The sequence below is a fragment of the Pseudophryne corroboree genome, chromosome 7, assembly GCF_028390025.1.
Source record: "Pseudophryne corroboree isolate aPseCor3 chromosome 7, aPseCor3.hap2, whole genome shotgun sequence".
Classification (NCBI taxonomy): domain Eukaryota; kingdom Metazoa; phylum Chordata; class Amphibia; order Anura; family Myobatrachidae; genus Pseudophryne; species Pseudophryne corroboree.
The window spans coordinates 120,797,464-120,818,784 of NC_086450.1; the positions used below are offsets into that span (position 1 = coordinate 120,797,464).

Here is a 21,321-nt window from a genome sequence, read left to right on the forward strand (position 1 = left end):
CCGGGCTCAGTGTCAGGGTAACTGTGTGGCGGGCAGCCGGGGAGCACAGCAGTGTGCGGTGTCCCTGTTCCTGCGTGAGCCACTCTGCCTCCTCACATCTCCCCCCTCACATCTCCCCCTGCACATCTCTCCCCCCCCCCCCAGGCACAACTCTCCCCCTCCGCCAGGCACATCTCCCCCCGCACATTCTCCCCCCCCCCCCCCCCCCCCGCGAGGCAGCCGTGAAGCACAGCAGTGTGCGGTATCCCCGCTGCCGCGTGAGCCGCTCTGCCTGACATCTCCCCCCGCCAGCGGGCCGCACTGGGCACATCAGGCAGTGATCATGTCCGGAGCGGGGACTCGCTGTACCGTGAGGACCGAACGGAGGGCTGTGTCGGCGGTGCAGGGCACTGTGACAGGCGGGGAGCGGGAGTGAGAGCCGCTCGGCGTCAGACGGAGAGTCGCCTCCCGCCCTCACATCTTCGGCGCGGGACCGGGGGGACGATGGATGCCTCTACACCGGACCTTGGTCGGAAGACTGGGGACATGTGCGCAGAGAAGGTGTGTGGCAGAGCTTCTCCTCATTGGCAGCCATCACTGAATAGCCCACATCTGTGACTCCGCCCAGCGTTAGAAATGCAGGCACAGAGTCACAGGGCTATTATATAGGAGATTAGGGTAAAGAAAATTGTTGGGTAATGTGAACTAAGGAAAGGTAGAATGATCTACTTATGGAGCTCCAATCTCAGTCTACTGTAATTTATATTCAGTAAACTTGCACCATATTCTGTTCTTCAGATGAAATCACCCCATTTTTGGCCAATATAAGTAACTGTTCCAGTCACAGGTGTCTACCGCCTTGTATTCATAGTGGGCAAACAATAGGATAGCCAAGCTGTGACCGAATGCCTGTTCTTATGACCCCATGATACACTTAACAATTCTATAAAGGGTTGAAAATATGCTGAAAAGTTAGGTATTGGAAAATACATTGTATTTTAGGTAATTCACCAGTAAGATGTGTGGGGCATTTCTTGCCAATCTACCTATGACCTCAGTGGTGCTGGAGAGCACTCTGTAACACCCAGAGACCAGCAAACACATTCTCTGTGTCAGGGAGATGCATCCTTTCCTTATTTGCATGGTTATGTGAGATTTTATAATTGGCAAGCTACAGTAGACATGACTCCTTTATGTCGCCATGCAGGTGATAATGGAGTTGGCACATCTATACCTTGCCCAAGATGACATAGACTCCTGCCAGCAGCAATGTGCCCTGCTATTGAAGAATGACCAGCACAATGAAGCTGCTACAATGGTAAGTCAGAGGGAAATATAAAATAAAGGAAGTCTCACAAGCAAATGGTCGGGGACCTGTGACTAAGGGGGACATGTACTAAGCAGTGATAAAAGTGGAGAAGTGAGCAGGTGTAGAAGTAGCTCATGACAACCAATCAGTATTGATGTAACATTTATAATTTGCATACTATAAAAGTATACAGAGCAGCTGAATGGGCAACTTCTCCACTGGCTCACTACTCCACTTTTATCACTGCTTAGTACATTCCCCCCCTGAGTATGATGTGTTAAGGAAACAACTTCAGTCAAGGGGTGGGATTCAATTCTTTTCACCCCTTTCCACACTCGTTCTGTTTCTGCCCTCAGGGACGTTGTATTATTATTTCCGCTCGCTACCCCCGTAGTAGCGAGGCACCCAACCCTTTACACAGCTAAACCTGATCACTATGGGTGCAATATGCGTGATATCGGAGATCATTTTAGAAAGGGAATTGGGCGTGATATATCATTTGAATCTCACCCAAGGTGTGCATTTGAAAACACCATAGTTTCCCATACATAATAGGGAAACATTCTGAAGCGCCATGCTCCCTGACACTTTGCAGTGAAGGGAAGACTGTTTCCCTGTAATCCTGGTAGATTGTCGCGATGGCGATCAAATGCTGCGTCTTCGGACCCAGCACTTGGATCTGTTATGCCGGCAGGAGGCGTAATTTTCCTTCAGACACCACCTGTTGCGTTAAGCAGTACATAATGTATCTGTAGTGTTTTGTGCCTTTGTGCTCCGTCACCGGTTTGTTGTCCTTTGTGAGCTAGGGGGCCGTTCTGCCAAACAAACAGAAGGGACATTGAGCTGCAGAACATGGAGTCATTTCACTCCCCTCTGAGTTTGACGGTTTGTTATGCAGACAAATAACTGCCACCAGTTTTTCCATCTAGGACAGAGAACGAAACAAATCTCTTAACACATTGAAATTAGGTAATTCCATCCTGCAGGTTTGGCAGCTTGACAGTGTTTACAGGGCAGTCACTTGTTGCATGGAACACCTAGTTTTTTCTGTTTTGTGCTGTTTGCAGATTGTACAAGTCATCTCAGTGTTTTTCCGCTAGTTGAAATAGAATTGGACAAAGGTTTCCATTTTGAGAAGATAGGGCTCTGAAAGCAGATCTTTAAAAAGGCAAATGATACTGGTTCTGTGTTGTTCTCAGAGGAGCAGCCATATGCATTATACATGTATTCCTGCACTCAGGGAAAGTAAGAAAAGAGACATGATCATGTTCCAAATGTTAGTTTGTGTTCCCTTAGCTCAGGAGGGGCTGTAGAAGAAAGGTGCTTTGTATACAAACGCCGGCCACTGTCCTGAAGAGTCATCTCTACTGTACCCGCTAATGGGCGGCTGTCTTGTTTCATTGCAGCTGCACAGCCACATGAGTAAGGCAGCATTCATCAGCAGATATACAGTTGTCCTCATACCTGTACTGTACATCTTACTGCAGTCACACCAAACAGCACCTCTTGTCATGCCAAACAGCCCTGGTCATGTGATAGTCTTCTAGAGTCCAGCGTCTTTTGCTTATATTTTGCCAAAAATGCATCTTAGTCACAATGCAGTGCGACTAAGACACACCAGGAGACTGTGCTGATCTGATATATGACACATATATATCTGTGTACGACTGAGGGGGACATGTACTAATCAGTGATAAATGTGGAGAAGTTGCCCATGGCAACCAATCAGCTGCTCTGTATGTGTTTATAGTATGCAAATTATAAATGTTACGTCAATGCTGATTGGTTGCCATGGGCAACTTCTCCACTGGCTCACCTCTCCACGTTTATCACTGCGTAGTACATGTCCCCCTGAATCTCTATACAAAGTGCTATAATGTAGCAGCTTTCTTCCAATACAAGTTATTTTCTGCTCCGTATATAGGGGGTTATTCCGAGTTGATTGCACGCTAGCTGTTTTTAGCAGCCGTGCAAACGCATAGTCGCTGCCCACGGGGAAGTGTATTTTCGCTTTGCAAGTGTGCGAACGCCTGTGCAGCCGAGCTCTGCAAAAACTATTTTGTGCAGTTTCAGAGTAGGTCTGGACTTACACAGCCCTTGTGATCACTTCAGTCTTTTTGGTGCCGGAATTGACGTCACACACCCGCCCTCCAAAAGCCCGGACACGCCTGCGTTTTCCCTACCACTCCCAGAAAACGGTCAGTTGCCACCCATAAACGCTCTCTTCCTGTCATTCTTCTTGCGATCGGCTGTGCTTATGGATTCTTCGTTAAATCCGTAGCTCAGCAACGATCCGCATTGTACACATACAACGCGCGTGCGCATTGCAGTGCATGCGCAGTAGAGACCTGATCGCAGCGCAGCGAAAATCAGCAGCGTGCGATCAACTCGGAATAACCCCCATAGACTCACTGACGCACAATATACAACTGTTTTATATCAAATCTATCAGCACAATCTCCTGGTGCGCCCTAGCCACATCAACAAAAAAGATGCCCTATGTTAGCAGAGTTGCATGGGACTTGATGGGTCACTCTCGCCAGGCATCTCGCACTGCGTTGTGTATTGAGGCTGGATGTATGAGGACGCATCTGTAGTACAGAAGTTGGGATGACCGCCTGTATACAGTATACTGTTTTTAAGTAATGTACAAATTCTCTTTAATCTACTTAGTGACGCTGATCCAGAATTGTTGTCAGAATCGGTGTACATGAAATTGTATTTTCTCATACGTCCTAGAGCACAGGTTCTCAAACTCGGTCCTCAGGACCCCACACTGTGCATGTTTTGCAGGTCTCCTGACAGAATCACAAGTGACATAATTAGCTCCACCTGTGGACCTTTTAAAATGTGTCAGTGAGTAATTAATACACCTGTGCACTTGCTGGGTTACCTGCAAAACATGCACTGTGTGGGGTCCTGAGGACCGAGTTTGAGAACCACTGTCCTAGAGGATGCTGGGGTCCATTTCATGACCATGGGGTATAGACGGTTCCGCAGGAGCCATGGGCACTCTTAAGACTTTTCAATGGGTGTGAACTGGCTCCTCCCTCTATGCCCCTCCTCCAGACCTCAGTTTTAGAAATGTGCCCAGGCAGACTGGATGCACTCTGAGGAGCTCTACTGAGTTTCTCTGAAAAGACTTATGTTGGTTTTTTATTTTCATAATACACTCTTTGAAGGGTTGTGGGTGAATCCCGAAAAGAAATTTCGTATTCCCAAGAGAATTCAGATAGCTTATCCTTTCCCGGTGGAGGACAGGAAAAAAATGGGAGTCACCCCCTGTGTTAGACAGTGCACTGTCCAGGTTGACAAAGAAGGTAATTCTCCCTGCACCTGGCACGGCTTCACTAAAAGAGCCGGCAGACCGAAAGATGGAAACTACATTGAAATCCATTTATGTTGCCAATGGTACACTGCTCAGGCCCACAATTGCTTGCGCGTGGGTGAGTCGCGCTATTGAAAAATGGTCAGAAAGCGTGTCATCAGAAATTGATAAAGATGAGATACTCCTTGAGTTAGGGAATATCAAAGACGCTGCCGCATACATGCTAGAAGCGATGAAAGATATTGGACTCTTGAGTTCACAAGCCGCTACCATAGCAGTATCGGCTTGGCGGGCGTTGTGGATTCGCCAGTGGAACGCGGATGCAGATTCCAAAAGAAATATGGAGGCTCTCCCATATAAAGGTGAGGCCTTATTTGGCGATGGACTGGATGCGTTAGTCTCGGCGGCTACTGCAGGTAAGTCGACATTTTGGCCTCTGCGCCTGCACCAGCAAAAAAGACTTATCGCTCGCACATGCAGTCCGTTCGGCCCTTAAATACAAAAAAGCGAGAGGTTCCCCCTTCTTTGCGGGTAGGGGAAAGGGAAAGAAGTCCACAGCAGCTTCAGGTTCCCAGGAGCAGAAGTCTACCCCTACTTCTGCCAAATCTTCAGGATGACGCTGGGGCTCCTTTGCGGGAGGCCACTCGGGTGGGGGCACGTCACAAACTGTTCAGCCAAGGTTGGATTCTGTCTGGCCTGGATCCCTGGGTGTTGCAAATAGTGTCCCAGGGATACAAGCTGGAGTTTCAAGACGTTCCCCCATGCCGATTTTTCAAATCAACCTTGCCACCTTCTCTTCCAGAAAGGGAAGCAGTAACAGCGGCAATCCAAAAATTATGTCATGATCAGGTCATAGTCCTGGTACCTTTGTCACAACAAGGGGAGGGGTTTTATTCAAGCCTTTTTGTAGTTCCAAAGCCGGACGGCTCGGTCAGTCTGATCCTAAACCTGAAAAATCTGAATCTCTACTTGAAACGATTCAAGTTCAAAATGGAATCACTGAGGGCAGTGATTTCCAGTCTGGAGGAGGGGGACTACATGGTGTCTGTAGACATAAAAGATGCTTACCTGCATGTTCCCATTTATCCTCCTCACCAGGCTTATCTGAGATGCGCAGTTCAGGATTGCCGTTACCAATTCCAGACGTTACCTTTCGGTCTCTCCACGGCGCCGAGGGTATTCACCAAGGTGATGGCAGAGATGATGGTTCTCCTGCGTCAAAAAGAAGTCAATATAATTCCTTATCTTGACGATCTCCTGATAAAGGCGAGATCCAGGGAGCAGTTGTTATAAAACATCACACTCTCCCTGTTAATACTCCAACAACACGGTTGGATCATAAATTATCCAAAGTCACAGTTGGAACCGACGACAAGATTGTCTTTTCTCGGGATGATTCTGGACACAGAAGTTCAGAGAGTATTTCTTCCGGTGGAAAAGGCTCTGGAAATCCAGAAAATGGTAAAACAGATATTGAAACCATCGAGTGTGTCGATCCATTAGTGCATTTGGTTGTTGGGGAAGATGGTGGCGGCCTACGAGGCCATACAGTTTGGCAGGTTCCATGCCAGGGTATTCCATTGGGACCTGTTGGACAAGTGGTCGGGATCCCACCTACACATGCACCAGAAGATAATCCTGTCGCCAAAAGCCAGGATTTCGCTCTTGTGGTGGCTACACAGTTCTCACCTACTAGAGGGATGCGGGTTCGGGACTCAGGACTGGCTCCTGGTAACCACGGATGCAAGTCTCAGAGGCTGGGGAGCCGTCACTCAGGGAGAAAGCTTCCATGGAAAATGGTCAAGTCAGGAAGCCTGCCTTCACATAAACGTGCTGGAATTGAGAGCCATTTACAACGGCCTTCAACAAGCGGTACATCTTCTTCAAGATCATCCCGTGCAGATCCAGTCGGACAATGTAACAGCAGTCGCGTACATAAACAGGCAGGGCGAAACGAAAAACAGAGCGGCAATGGCACAGGTGACGAAGATCCCCCTCTGGGCAGAAAGACATGTAAAGGCTCTGTCCGCAATTTTCATTTCGGAGGTAGACAACTGGGAAGCAGACTTCCTCAGCAGACACGATCTCCATCCAGGAGAGTGGGGCCTACACCAAGAAGTCTTCACAGAGGTGACAAGTCTTTCGGGAGTTCCTCAAGTAGACATGATCACATCTCGTCCCAACGAGAAGCTTCAGAAATATTGTTCCAGGTCGAGAGATCCTCAAGCAATAGCAGTGGATGCACTGGTGGCACAGTGGGTGTTCCGGTCGGTGTATGTCTTCCCTCCACTTCCGCTGATCCCAAAGGTGCTCAGGATCATAAGAAGAACAAGAGTTCGAGCAATCTTCATTGCCTCAGACTGGCCAAGGAGGGCTTGGTACCCAGATCTTCAGGAGTTGCTCATAGAAGATCCTCGGCCTCTTCGCGAGGACCTGCTGCAGCAGGGGCCGTGCGTGTATCAAGACTTACCGTGGCTACGTTTGACGGCATGGCTGTTGAGCGCCGGATCCCGGCCCGAAAGGGTATTCCCAAGGAAGTCATCCCCATCCTTATTCAGGCCAGGAAAGGAGTAACGTCGAAACATTACCACCGTATTTGGAGAAAATATGTGTCTTGGTGTGAATCCAAGAAGGCTCCTACGGAAGAGTTTGAGTTGGGATGTTTTCTCCATTTTCTGCAGGCTGGTGTGGAGGCGGGCCTACGATCGGGATCAATTAAGGTCCAGATTTCGGCCTTGTCAGTGTTCTTCCAAAAACAATTGGCCTCTCTTCCAGAGGTTCAGACCTTCGTGAAAGGGGTTCTGCACATCCAGCCTCCATTTGTGCCTCCAGTGGCACCATGGGACCTTAACGTGGTGTTGCATTTCCTTCAATCAGATTGGTTTGAGCCTCTACAAGAGATAGAGTTGAAGTTTTTCACTTGGAAAGTGGTGATGCTTTTGGCATTGGCATCCGCGCGGCGGGTGTCTGAATTGGGGGCCTTGTCTCACAAGAGCCCTTACCTGATCTTCCATGAAGATAGGGCAGAGTTGAGGACTCGTCAACATTTTCTTCCGAAGGTGGTTTCATCTTTCCACATAAACCAACCTATTGTGGTGCCAGTAGTTACTGACACGTTCAGTGAGTCAACGTCTCTAGATGTGGTTAGGGCTTTGAAGATTTATGTCGCTAGAACAGATCGAATACGGAAAACAGAGTATTTGTTTGTCCTGTATGCTCCCAACAAGATTGGGTGTCCTGCTTCCAAGCAGACTATTGCGCGTTGGATCAGAGGTACGATTCAGCACGCTCATACTACGGCTGGATTGCCGTTACCGACGTCGGTGAAGGCCCATTCCACTAGGAAGGTGGGCTCATCCTGGGTGGCTCGACATTGCAACTTTGCCGAGCAGCTACTTGGTCGGGGTCAAACACATTTGCTAAATTCTACAAGTTTGACACCTTGACCGATGAAGTCCTCAAGTTCAATCAATCGGTGCTGCAGGGTCATCCGCACTCTCCCGCCCGTACTGGAGCTTTGGTATAAACCCCATGGTCATGAAGTGGACCCCAGCATCCTCTAGAACGTATGAGAAAACAGGATTTTGATACCTACCAGTAAATCCTTTTCTCTAACGTCCTAAGTGGATGCTGGGGACTCCGTAAGGACCATGGGGAATAGCGGCTCCGCAGGAGACTGGGCACATCTATAGAAAGCTTTAGGACTATCTGGTGTGCACTGGCTCCTCCCCCTATGACCCTCCTCCAAGCCTCAGTTAGATCTTTGTGCCCGAACGAGAAGGGTGCACACTAGGGGCTCTCCTGAGCTTCTTAGTGAAAGTTTTAGTTTAGGTTTTTTATTTTCAGTGAGACCTGCTGGCAACAGGCTCACTGCATCGAGGGACTAAGTGGAGAAGAAGCGAACTCACCTGCGTGCAGAGTGGATTGGGCTTCTTAGGCTACTGGACATTAGCTCCAGAGGGACGATCACAGGCCCAGCCTGGATGGGTCCCAGAGCCGCGCCGCCGGCCCCCTTACAGAGCCAGAAGGCAGAAGAGGTCCGGAAAATCGGCGGCAGAAGACGTCCTGTCTTCAACAAGGTAGCGCACAGCACTGCAGCTGTGCGCCATTGCTCTCAGCACACTTCACACTCCGGTCACTGAGGGTGCAGGGCGCTGGGGGGGGGGGGGGGGGCGCCCTGAGACGCAATAATAAACACCTTGGATGGCAAAAAATGCATCACATATAGCTCCTGGGCTATATGGATGCATTTAACCCCTGCCAGAATACATAGAAAAACGGGAGATAAGGCCGCCGATAAGGGGGCGGAGCCTATCTCCTCAGCACACTGGCGCCATTTTCCCTCACAGCTCCGTTGGAGGGAAGCTCCCTGTCTCTCCCCTGCAGTCACTACACTACAGAAAGGGTTAAAAAAGAGAGGGGGGGCACTAATTACGCGCAGTATTAAAGATACAGCAGCTATAAGGGGAAAAACACTTATATAAGGTTATCCCTGTATATATATAGCGCTCTGGTGTGTGCTGGCAAACTCTCCCTCTGTCTCCCCAAAGGGCTAGTGGGGTCCTGTCCTCTATCAGAGCATTCCCTGTGTGTGTGCTGTATGTCGGTACATTTGTGTCGACATGTATGAGGAGAAAAATGATGTGGAGACGGAGCAGATTGCCTGTAATAGTGATGTCACCCCCTAGGGGGTCGACACCTGAGTGGATGAACTGTTGGAAGGAATTACATGACAGTGTCAGCTCTGTATAAAAGACAGTGGTTGACATGAGACAGCCGGCTACTCAGCTTGTGCCTGTCCAGACGTCTCATAGGCCGTCAGGGGCTCTAAAGCGCCCGTTACCTCAGATGGCAGATATAGACGCCGACACGGATACTGACTCCAGTGTCGACGGTGAAGAGACAAATGTGACTTCCAGTAGGGCCACACGTTACATGATTGAGGCAATGAAAAATGTTTTTACACATTTCTGATAATACGAGTACCACCAAAAAGGGGTATTATGTTCGGTGAGGAAAAACTACCTGTAGTTTTCCTGAATCTGAGAAATTAAATGAGGTGTGTGATGATGCGTGGTTTTCCCCCGATAACAACTGATAATTTCTAAAATGTTATTGGCATTATATCCTTTCCCGCCAGAGGTTAGGGTGCGTTGGGAAACACCCCCTAGGGTGGATAAAGCGCTCACACGCTTGTAAGGGCTCTACCCTCTCCTGAGATGGCCGCCCTTAAGGATCCTGCTGATAGAAAGCAGGAGGGTATCCTAAAATGTATTTACACACATACTGGTGTTATACTGCGACCAGCAATCGCCTCAGCCTGGATGTGCAGTGCTGGGTTGGCGTGGTCGGATTCCCTGACTGAAAATATTGATACCCTAGATAGGGACAGTATATTTTTGCCTATAGAGCATTTAAAAGATGCATTTCTATATATGCGTGATGCACAGCGGAATATTTGCCGACTGGCATCAAGTCTAAGTGCGTTGTCCATTTCTACCAGTAGAGGGTTATGGACACGTCAGTGGTCAGGTGATGCGTATTCCAAACGTCATTTGGAAGTATTGCCTTATTAAAGGGAGGAGTTATTTGGGGTCGGTCTTTCAGACCTGGTGGCCACGGCAACAGCTGGGAAATCCACGTTTGTACCCCAGGTCGCCTCTCAACATGAGAAGACGCCGTATTATCAGGCGCAGTCTTTTCGTGGACAAGCGGGCAAAAGATTCCTCATTTCTGCCCCGTGACAGAGGGAGAGGAAAAAGGCTGCAGAAATCAGCCAGTTCCCAGGAACAGAAACCCTCTCCCGCCTCTGCCAAGCCCTCAGTATGACGCTGGGGCTTTACAAGCAGAATCAGGCACGGTGGGGGGCCCGTCTCAATGAATTTCAGCGCGCAGTGGGCTCACTCGCAAGTAGACCCCTGGATCCTTCAGGTGAATATCTCAGGGGTACAAATTAGAATTCGAGACGTCTCCCCCTCGCCGTTTCCTAAAGTCGGCTTTACCGATGTCTCCTTCTGACAGGGAGACTGTTTTGGAAGCCATTCACAAGCTGTATTCCCAGCAGGTGATAACAAGGTACCCCTCCTGCAACAGGGAACGGGGTATTATTCCACACTGTTGTGGTACCGAAGCCGGACGGCTCGGTGAGACCGATTCTAAATCTAAAATCTTTGAACACTTACATACAGAGGTTCAAATTCAAGATTGAGTCACTCAGAGCAGTGATTGCGAACCTGGAAGAAGGGGACTACATGATGTCTCGGGACATCAAGGATGCTTACCTTCATGTCAAAATTTACCCTTCTCATCAAGGGTACCTCAGGTTTATGGTACAGAACTGTCACTATCAGTTCAGACGCTGCCGTATGGATGGTCCACGGCACCCCGGGTCTTTACCAAGGTAATGGCCGAAATGATGATATTCCTTCGAAGGAAGGGAATTTTAGTTATCCTTTACTTGGACGATTCCCTGATAAGGGTAAGATCCAGGGAACAGTTGGAGGTCGGTGTAGCACTATTTCAGGTAGTGTTGCGGCAGCACGATTGGATTCTCAATATTCCAAAATCGCAGCTGGTTCCGACGACTTGTCTTCTGTTCCTAGGGATGATCCTGGACACAGTCCAGAAAAAGGCTTTTCTCCCGGAGGAGAAAGCCAGGGAGTTATCCGAGCTAGTCAGGAACCTCCTAAAACCGAGCCAAGTCTCAGTGCATCAATGCACAAGGGTTCTGGGTAAAATGGTGACTTCCTACGAAGCAATCCCATTCGGCAGATTCCACGCAAGAACTTTCCAGTGGGACCTGCTGGACAAATGGTCCGGGTCGCATCTTCAGATGCATCAGCGGATAACCCTGTCACCAAGGACAAGGGTGTCCCTCCTGTGGTGGTTGCAGAGTGCTCATCTTCTAGAGGGCCGCAGATTCGGCATTCAGGACTGGGTCCTGGTGACCACGGATGCCAGCCTGCGAGGCTGGGGAGCAGTCACACAGGGAAGGAATATCCAGGGCTTATGGTCAAGTCTGGAGACATCACTTCACATAAATATCCTGAAGCTAAGGGCCATTTATAATGCTCTAAGCTTAGCAAGACCTCTGCTTCAAGGTCAGCCGGTGTTGATCCAGTCGGACAACATCACGGCAGTCACCCACGTAAACAGACAGGGTGGCACAAGAAGCAGGAGGGCAATGGCAGAAGCTGCAAGGATTCTTCGCTGGGCGGAAAATCATGTGATAGCACTGTCAGCAGTATTCATTCCGGGAGTGGACAACTGGGAAGCAGACTTCCTCAGTAGGCACGACCTCCACCCGGGAGAGTGGGGACTTCACCCAGAAGTCTTCCACATGATTATAAACCGTTGGGAAAAACTCGACAGGTATTGCGCCAGGTCAAGGGACCCTCAGGCAATAGCGGTAGACGTTCTGGTAACACCGTGGGTGTACCAGTCAGTGTATGTGTTCCCTCCTCTGCCTCTCATACCCAAGGTACTGAGATTGATAAGATGGAGAGGAGTAAGCACTATATTCGTGGCTCCGGATTGGCCAAGAAGGACTTGGTAACCGGAACTTCAAGAGATGCTCACGGAGGATCCGTGGCCTCTACCTCTAAGAAGGGACCTGCTCCAGCAAGGACCCTGTCTGTTCCAAGACTTACCGCGGCTGCGTTTGACGGCATGGCGGTTGAACGCCGGATCCTGAAAAGGCATTCCGGATGAAGTCATCCCTATCCTGATCAAAGCCAGGAAGGATGTAACCGCAAAACATTATCACCGCATTTGGCGAAAATATGTTGCGTGGTGCGAGGCCAGTAAGGCCCGACGGAGGAAATTCAACTGGGTCGTTTCCTACATTTCCTGCAAACAGGAGTGTCTATGGGCCTGAAATTGGGGTCCATTAAGGTTCAAATTTCGGCCCTGTCAATTTTCTTCCAAAAAGAACTAGCTTCAGTCCCTGAAGTTCAGACGTTTGTAAAAGGGGTACTGCATATACAGCCTCCTTTTGTGCCTTCAGTGGCACTTTGGGATCTCAATGTAGTTTTTGGGTTCCAAAAGTCACATTGGTTGAACCACTTAAATCTGTGGAGTTAAAATATCTCACATGGAAAGTGGTCATGCTGTTGGCCCTGGCCTGGGCCAGGCGCGTGTCAGAATTGGCGGCTTTATCCTGTAAAAGCCCTTATCTGATTTTCCATTCGGACAGGGCGGAATTGAGGACTCGTCCTCAGTTTCTCCCTAAGGTGGTTTCAGCGTTTCACCTGAACCAACCTATTGTGGTGCCTGCGGCTACTAGGGACTTGGAGGACTCCAAGTTGCTAGACGTTGTCAGGGCCCTGAAAATATATGTTTCCAGGACGGCTGGAGTCAGGAAAACTGACTTGCTGTTTATCCTGTATGCACCCAACAAGCTGGGTGCTCCTGCTTCTAAGCAGGCTATTGCTCGTTGGATTTGTAGTACAATTCAGCTTGCACATTCGGTGGCAGGCCTGCCACAGCCAAAAATCTGTAAATGCCCACTCCACAAGGAAGGTGGGCTCATCTTGGGCGGCTGCCCGAGGGGTCTCGGCTTTACAACTTTGCCGAGCAGCTACTTGGTCAGGAGCAAATACGTTTGTAAAATTCTACAAAATTGATACCCTGGCTGAGGAGGACCTGGAGTTCTCTCATTTGGTGCTGCAGAGTCATCCGCACTCTCCCGCCCGTTTGGGAGCTTTGGTATAATCCCCATGGTCCTTACGGAGTCCCCAGCATCCACTTAGGACGTTAGAGAAAATAAGAATTTACTTACCGATAATTCTATTTCTCGTAGTCCGTAGTGGATGCTGGGCGCCCATCCCAAGTGCGGATTGTCTGCAATACTGGTACATAGTTATTGTTACCAAAAAATCGGGTTATTGCTGTAGTGAGCCATCTTTTCTAGAGGCTCCTCTGTTATCATGCTGTTAACTGGGTTCAGATCACAAGTTGTACGGTGTGATTGGTGTGGCTGGTATGAGTCTTACCCGGGATTCAAGATCCTTCCTTATTGTGTACGCTCGTCCGGGCACAGTATCCTAACTGAGGCTTGGAGGAGGGTCATAGGGGGAGGAGCCAGTGCACACCAGATAGTCCTAAAGCTTTCTTTAGATGTGCCCAGTCTCCTGCGGAGCCGCTATTCCCCATGGTCCTTACGGAGTCCCCAGCATCCACTACGGACTACGAGAAATAGAATTATCGGTAAGTAAATTCTTATTTTCTCCTAGTCCGTAGAGGATGCTGGGTTCCCGTCCCAGTGCGTAATTTACCTGCAGTTTTGTTATTAGAGTTACACAAGTTGTGTTATATTAGTTTCAGCATGTTGCTCTAATTTGGTTCATGCCTGTTGGCGTGTGTTCTGTTGAATGCCATGTTGTGCGGCATGGTTGAGGTGTGAGCTGGTATGTATCTCACCACTAGTTTAAAGTAAATCCTTTCCTCGAAATTTCCGTCTCCCTGGGCACTGTTCCTATAACTGAGGTCTAGAGGAGGGGCATAGAGGGAGGAGCCAGTTCACACCCATTGAAAAGTCTTAAGAGTGCCCATGGCTCCTGCGGAACCGTCCTATACCCCATGGTCATGAAGTGGACCTCAGGATCCTCTACGGACTAGGAGAAAAGGATTTACCGGTAGGTATCAAAATCCTGTTTTTCCGGACGTATGCACAGTTTATCTCCAGATGTGCCCAACTCTTCATCGGCAGCGTATATTTGCACGTTTGCATAGTCATATTCGTACATATGCATTCTAAGCATACGCGGAGTGACTTAATACAGGATATTCCGCGCACACTGGCTTAGCACTTGCTCTCTATCAGCCCCAGTGTATTTTTTATTTTTTATTTTTATTGAGCACATGCAGTATATTACCGTCCTGTCTTTTCTTAGATGGGCCATGAGAACTAGCAGTCAGCAAAGTCTTACATTGTAGAAAGTCAATGAACGCTCTCGGCGTGCAAAGCCAAACACCATGGTTTTGAATAGGCAGATTGTGCAAAGTTGTAAATGTTACATCCGTGTTGAACCAACTACCACTTTAGCGTTCATCTAGAAATGCTCTTGTCCGATGAAGTGCAGCACCAAGGCATATATGGATTCCATTATAAGTATAGGGTGAAACCTGAAGACCTCCAGCTCTGAGTTGGTGCAAAACTGATGTCATTTTGCATGGTAGAAATAGCTGTGTGCCCCTCTGCACAACACGAAATACCACTACCTGCTGCTTTTCTCATTACAATAATATTGTAAAATGAAATCTTGTTTCAGTCCTGCTGCTCAAAACGAGGCACATCGGTGTGCCCTATCCTGCCCTCCACCCAACTCCTCTCACGTGTGTGTGAGCATAGCAGGGCTAAATGTGATTCTGTACTGAGCCTGTTTCTTGTGCTACATACTGTAAACGGCCTCTGCAGTCAGCAAAGGACTATGGGCCTGATTCAGACACACATTCAACTCATGCGTAACAGCGATTATTCACAGATTCTCAAGTGTGAAAATAAGCAAATGCCAGTTTATGCATTCCCCTTGTGTTCTTCCGTGTGACAGACTGATCAGACCCAGCAACACCCACTTTTCTTATCTGAGCATTGATCAAGTGAGCTGGTGGATCTGATTAATCCACCATTGGCTCTCCATCAGATGACAGTCACTCCTGCCTGGAGCAGAGTCTCCTGTGTAACTTCCTTTAAAAAATGTCTACTGTGGTTGTGGTGCTGTGAAAGAGAACACAGCCACATGCCAGAACATGCCCATCTCCTCTTTTTGCAATGACTTTAGGCCACTTCCCAGTTCCACAATGAAAGACCCAGGGATCACAAGTGCCATCTCAAGTAACTGCAATTTTGTACACAGCTGCGTATGCAATCCCACTCACGGGTCGCGCTGCGCAGTCGAAAACAATTGCTCAAGTCTGCACAGATTGGCACTTCGTCCACCTCCTGAATCAAACCCAATGTCCCATTAAGGTAATTGTTCTTTAAACAGCGTTGCTTTCTCTCTAAACTTTGCAGATGATGGCTGGCCTTATGTTCAGGAAGCAGGATTATGAGCAAGCGGTATTTCACTTCCAGCAGCTGTTGGAACGCAAGCCAGGTATGCACAGTACTTGCATTGAAAAAAAAATGTATTTTGTTGTTTTTTTATTCCACATCCTAGAAAGGTGCCTCTCAGCTTCTCTAAGTTCTAAGCAATCAGCAGAAACTATAAGAAACTTGTTCTGACATTTACGTTATTGAATTATTCTCGTTTAAACAGGAAAAAAATATTTTGCTGTTGTGCATAAAGTATCAACAATTTTGCACAAAAGTTTAAACTTGCGCTAAATTGCACTTTCTAGCGCTATATATTTAGCTTTATGTACTATGTACACAAATTCTTTTGCGCAGTAGTTACATCCCACCACGTTTGTGTTCATCATCTGAGTGCACTTATGGTTCTATGGACCTCATTCAGTAAGGACTGCAGATTCTGCTTTTTAACAGAATCTGCAATCCTTGCAATCACATGTTGGGGGCCGACAATCATGCGACCCATCGCGATCACGCTGTAATTGAGATTGCGCCACAATGACAGTGTGGTTGCAGAAACTGTGGATGGCTCCTGCTGACTCAGACTGACGGCAGGAGATCTCCTCTGCTGTTTTCTCGTTCGGAGCAGCTGCCCCGAAAACACCACCAACACGTTCCTGTTTCCCTAACGCCTCCCAGAAACCGCTCGGACGCCTCCCCCCGTTTTTCCGCCCCTCGAATGCCTCTGCCTGTCAATCAGGTAGAGGCGTTCACAGTTAATGTGATCCAATCGCAGAGCGCACTTTTCTCAAAAACTGTGGTTGCATTACGATTGCGATGCAACGTGAATTAGGCCATATGTTTCTAATCCTGCTGTTCTTGGTACATGCGTGACCAAGTAGGCAGCGGAATTGAAAAAATACAGCTGGCTGTATCGCCAGGCGTGATTTGATCCAGGACAATCATGCAGTAACATGTCTGGGAGGGATACATACAATGTCCCGGCGGAGGGGATGCTGGCGGTCATATGACCGAAACCATCATCCCAATGCAGAGAATCCTGACAGGGGTCGGGCAAGTATGATAGCCCTGAACCTAACACTCCCTTCCCAAAGCTTAACCCTAACCACCCCTACCCCCCCTTACGCTCCCCGGTGGTGCCTAAACCTCCCCCCCTCTGCTGCCTAAACAAGCAGGAGTCCCAGCAGAGCACGATCAGGATTCCGGTATTTAGGATCCCGGCGCCGGGATTACGTTCCATGTTTCGAGCAGTGGCGGGATTTTGGTGTTGTCATTCCCGCTGCGGGGATGCCGAACGTCGGTATACTGAACTGATCCCGTCTGGAATGTATATCCTGTCTTTTGCAGATAATTATGCTACACTTTCTCGCTTGATTGACCTTTTAAGAAGGGCTGAAAAACTTGAAGAAATACCAAAATATCTAGATCTGGCAGAGAAGTACTCATCTAGAGCAAAACTAGAACCCGGATTTCACTATTGCAAAGGATTATACCTATGGTATGTTTATTTTTACACAATTAATATTGTAAGCTCTTATGCATTATCAGTATGTATACAATGGTGTATTTATGATGAGCACTAATGACCCACCTAGGCCAGTTTGCTATGACGTGTTCGCCACAGGTTCTATTCCCACTCTATGGGTGTTGTGGGAATAGTCCCTGCTAGTCTGCATGCTGACTGTTGGGATTCGAAGTGGGCGGGATGTAGGGGGAGGTGTTGTGACCGGCAGTCTCCTGACCGCCTGTAACATAACTACATCCCATTACCAGGACTGTGGTGTATTCACTACAGTGCATATTCTGGTAGATTATACTGCATGACATATCAGTGTACAATACATATACAGGGTGAGGCAATAAAACCTCCCAGATTTTAAAGGTTAGCAAAAAATGCATGGTAAATGCTATTCAAAATTTGAGTACATTATGTAAGAGTACATGGAATACAGTTTATGTTCAGTTGGTTTTGAATGTGATCTCGTCATTTCTTGTCTTCAGTTCAGCCTTCAGAGATTCTGGGTGAAAGAAAGCAGAACAATGAAAGTTTAGTAAATGAAGAGCTCGGCAAGCAGCCTCAGTAGTATCATCGTAGAAATTGCCTAAAAATTCTAGATTAGGATTATTTTAATTAGTCACACCTTTTATATTTATATGAGAAAACCAATACACAGTAGGAGTCCCTTTAATATCTTGAAGCTAGTTACACACACAATGGGGCAGATGTATTAACCTGGAGAAAACATAAGGAAGTGATAAACCAGTGATAAATGCAAGGTGATAAATGCACCAGCCAATCAGCTGCAATATGCAAATTGCCAGTTCGGAGCTGACTGGCTGGTGCATTTATCACCTTGCACATATCACTGGCTTATCACTTCTTTCTCTATCGTCCTAGTGGATGCTGGGGTTCCTGAAAGGACCATGGGGAATAGCGGCTCCGCAGGAGACAGGGCACAAAAAGTAAAGCTTTAGGATCAGGTGGTGTGCACTGGCTCCTCCCCCCATGACCCTCCTCCAAGCCTCAGTTAGATTTTTGTGCCCGGCCGAGAAGGGTGCAATCTAGGTGGCTCTCCTAAAGAGCTGCTTAGAAAAGTTTAGCTTAGGTTTTTTATTTTACAGTGAGTCCTGCTGGCAACAGGATCACTGCAACGAGGGACTTAGGGGAGAAGAAGTGAACTCACCTGCGTGCAGGATGGATTGGCTTCTTTGGCTACTGGACATTAGCTCCAGAGGGACGATCACAGGTACAGCCTGGATGGTCACCGGAGCCTCGCCGCCGGCCCCCTTGCAGATGCTGAAACAAGAAGAAGGTCCAGAATCGGCGGCATGAAGACTCCTCAGTCTTCTTAAGGTAGCGCACAGCACTGCAGCTGTGCGCCATTTCCTCTCAGCACACTTCACACGGCAGTCACTGAGGGTGCAGGGCGCTGGAAGGGGGGCGCCCTGGGAGGCAATGAAAACCTATTTTTGGCTAAAAATACCTCACATATAGCCTCCGGGGGCTATATGGAGATATTTAACCCCTGCCAGAATCCGTTAAGAGCGGGAGACGAGGCCGCCGAAAAAGGGGCGGGGCCTATCTCCTCAGCACACAGCGCCATTTTCCCTCACAGAAAGGCTGGAGGGAAGGCTCCCAGGCTCTCCCCTGCACTGCACTACAGAAACAGGGTTAAAACAGAGAGGGGGGGCACTAATTTGGCGTTAGAAATATATAAAAAAGATGCTATAAGGGAAAACACTTATATAAGGTTGTCCCTATATAATTATAGCGTTTTTGGTGTGTGCTGGCAAACTCTCCCTCTGTCTCTCCAAAGGGCTAGTAGGTCCTGTCCTCTATCAGAGCATTCCCTGTGTGTGTGCTGTGTGTCGGTACGTGTGTGTCGACATGTATGAGGACGATGTTGGTGAGGAGGCGGAGCAATTGCCTGTAATGGTGATGTCACTCTCTAGGGAGTCGACACCGGAATGGATGGCTTATTTAGGGAATTACGTGATAATGTCAACACGCGGCAAGGTCGGTTGACGACATGAGACGGCCGACAAACAATTAGTACCGGTCCAGACGTCTCAAAAACACCGTCAGGGGTTTTAAAACGCCCGTTTACTTTAGTCGGTCGACACAGACAGGGACACTGAATCCAGTGTCGACGGTGAATAAACAAACGTATTCCTTATTAGGGCCACACGTTAAGGGCAATGAAGGAGGTGTTACATATTTCTGATACTACAAGTACCACAAAAGAGGGTATTATGTGGGATGTGAAAAAACTACCGTAGTTTTTCCTGAATCAGATAAATTAAATGAAGTGTGTGATGATGCGTGGGTTCCCCCCGATAGAAAATATGGGCGGTATACCCTTTCCCGCCAGAAGTTAGGGCGCGTTGGGAAACACCCCTTAGGGTGGATAAGGCGCTCACACGCTTATCAGAACAAGTGGCGGTACCGTCTATAGATAGGGCCGTCCTCAAGGAGCCAGCTGACAGGAGGCTGGAAAATATCATAAAAAGTATATACACACATACTGGTGTTATACTGCGACCAGCGATCGCCTCAGCCTGGATGTGCAGAGCTGGGGTGGCTTGGTCGGATTCCCTGACTAAAAATATTGATACCCTTGACAGGGACAGTATTTTATTGACTATAGAGCATTTAAAGGATGCATTTCTATATATGCGAGATGCACAGAGGGATATTTGCACTCTGGCATCAAGAGTAAGTGCGATGTCCATATCTGCCAGAAGATGTTTATGGACACGACAGTGGTCAGGTGATGCAGATTCCAAACGGCACAAAGGTGTATTGCCGTATAAAGGAAGAGGAGTTATTTGGGGTCGGTCCATCGGACCTGGTGGCCACGGCAACTGCTGGAAAATCCACCGTTTTTTACCCTAAGTCACATCTCTGCAGAAAAAGACACCGTCTTTTCAGCTTCAGTCCTTTCGTCCCTATAAGAGTCATATCTGCCCAGGGATAGAGGAAAGGGAAGAAGACTGCAGCAGGCAGCCCATTCCCAGGAACAGAAGCGTTCCACCGCTTCTGACAAGCTCTCAGCATGACGCTGAGACCGTACAGGACTCCTGGATCCTACAAGTAGTATCCCAGGGGTACAGATTGGAATGTCGAGACGTTTCCCCTGCGCAGGCTCCTGAAGTCTGCTTTACCAAGGTCTCCCTCCGACAAGGAGGCAGTATGGGAAACAATTCACGAGCTGTATTCCCAGCAGGTGATAATTAAATTACCCCTCCTACAACAAGAAAAGGGGTATTATTCCACACTATATTGTGGTACTGAAGCCAGAAGGCTAGGTGAGACCTATTCTAAATCTAAAAAAATTTGAACACTTACAAAGGTTCAAGTCAAGATGGAGTCACTCAGAGCAGTGATAACGAACCGGGAAGAAGGGGACTATATGGTGTCCCGAGACATCAGGGATGCTTACCTCCATGTCCCAAATTTGCCCTGATCACTAAGGGTACCTCAGGTTCGTGGTACAGAACTGTCACTATCAGTTTCAGACGCTGCCGTTTGGATTGTCCACGGCACCCCGGGTCTTTACCAAGGTAATGGCCGAAATGATGGTTCTTCTTCGAAGAAAAGGCGTCTTAATTATCCCTTACTTGGACGATCTCCTGATAAGGGCAAAGTCCAGGGAACAGTTGGAGGTCGGAGTAGCACTATCTCGGATACTGTTACAACAGCAGGGGTGGATTCTAAATATTCCAAAATCGCAGCTGATCCCGACAACAAGTCTCCTGTGCTTAGGGATGATTCTGGACACAGTCCAGAAAAAGGTGTTTCTCCCGGAAGAGAAAGCCAGGGAGTTATCCGAGCTAGTCAGGAACCTCCTAAAATCAGTGCATCATTGCACAAGGGCCATGGTAAAAAAATGGTGACTTCCTTCGAAGCAATTCCAGTCGGCAGATTTCATGCAAGAACTTTTCAGTGGGATCTGCTGGACAAATGGTCCGGATCGCATCTTCAGATGCATCAGCGGATAACCCTATATCCAAGGACAAGGGTGTCTCTCCTGTGGTGGTTACAGAGTGCTCATCTTCTAGAGGGCCGCAGATTCGGCATTCAGTTTTGGATGTTGGTGACCACGGAGGCCAGCCCGAGAGGCTGGGGAGCAGTCACACAAGGAAAAAATTTCCAGGGAGTGTGATCAAGTC

The 21,321-nt window shown here is 48.2% G+C and overlaps 1 protein-coding gene and 1 long non-coding RNA gene across 3 annotated transcripts in view; one reads left to right on the forward strand and one right to left on the reverse strand.

Moving 5' to 3' along the window:
• The window catches only part of TTC21B (tetratricopeptide repeat domain 21B), a 418,459-nt gene that overhangs the window by 306,703 nt on the left and 90,435 nt on the right, over nucleotides 1-21,321 (forward strand). For both annotated transcript variants that reach the window (XM_063933597.1, XM_063933598.1), the window contains exons 21-23: nucleotides 1,187-1,297; nucleotides 15,631-15,712; nucleotides 16,996-17,146. In XM_063933597.1, coding sequence (XP_063789667.1) covers nucleotides 1,187-1,297; nucleotides 15,631-15,712; nucleotides 16,996-17,146 — 344 coding nt within the window. The remainder of the gene's footprint in view (nucleotides 1-1,186; nucleotides 1,298-15,630; nucleotides 15,713-16,995; nucleotides 17,147-21,321) is intronic.
• LOC134944759 (uncharacterized) overlaps nucleotides 17,494-21,321 on the reverse strand; it is a 97,314-nt gene continuing 93,486 nt past the window's right edge. Inside the window, exon 2 of the long non-coding RNA XR_010181943.1 lies at nucleotides 17,494-17,666. This is a non-coding gene — a long non-coding RNA (uncharacterized LOC134944759). The remainder of the gene's footprint in view (nucleotides 17,667-21,321) is intronic.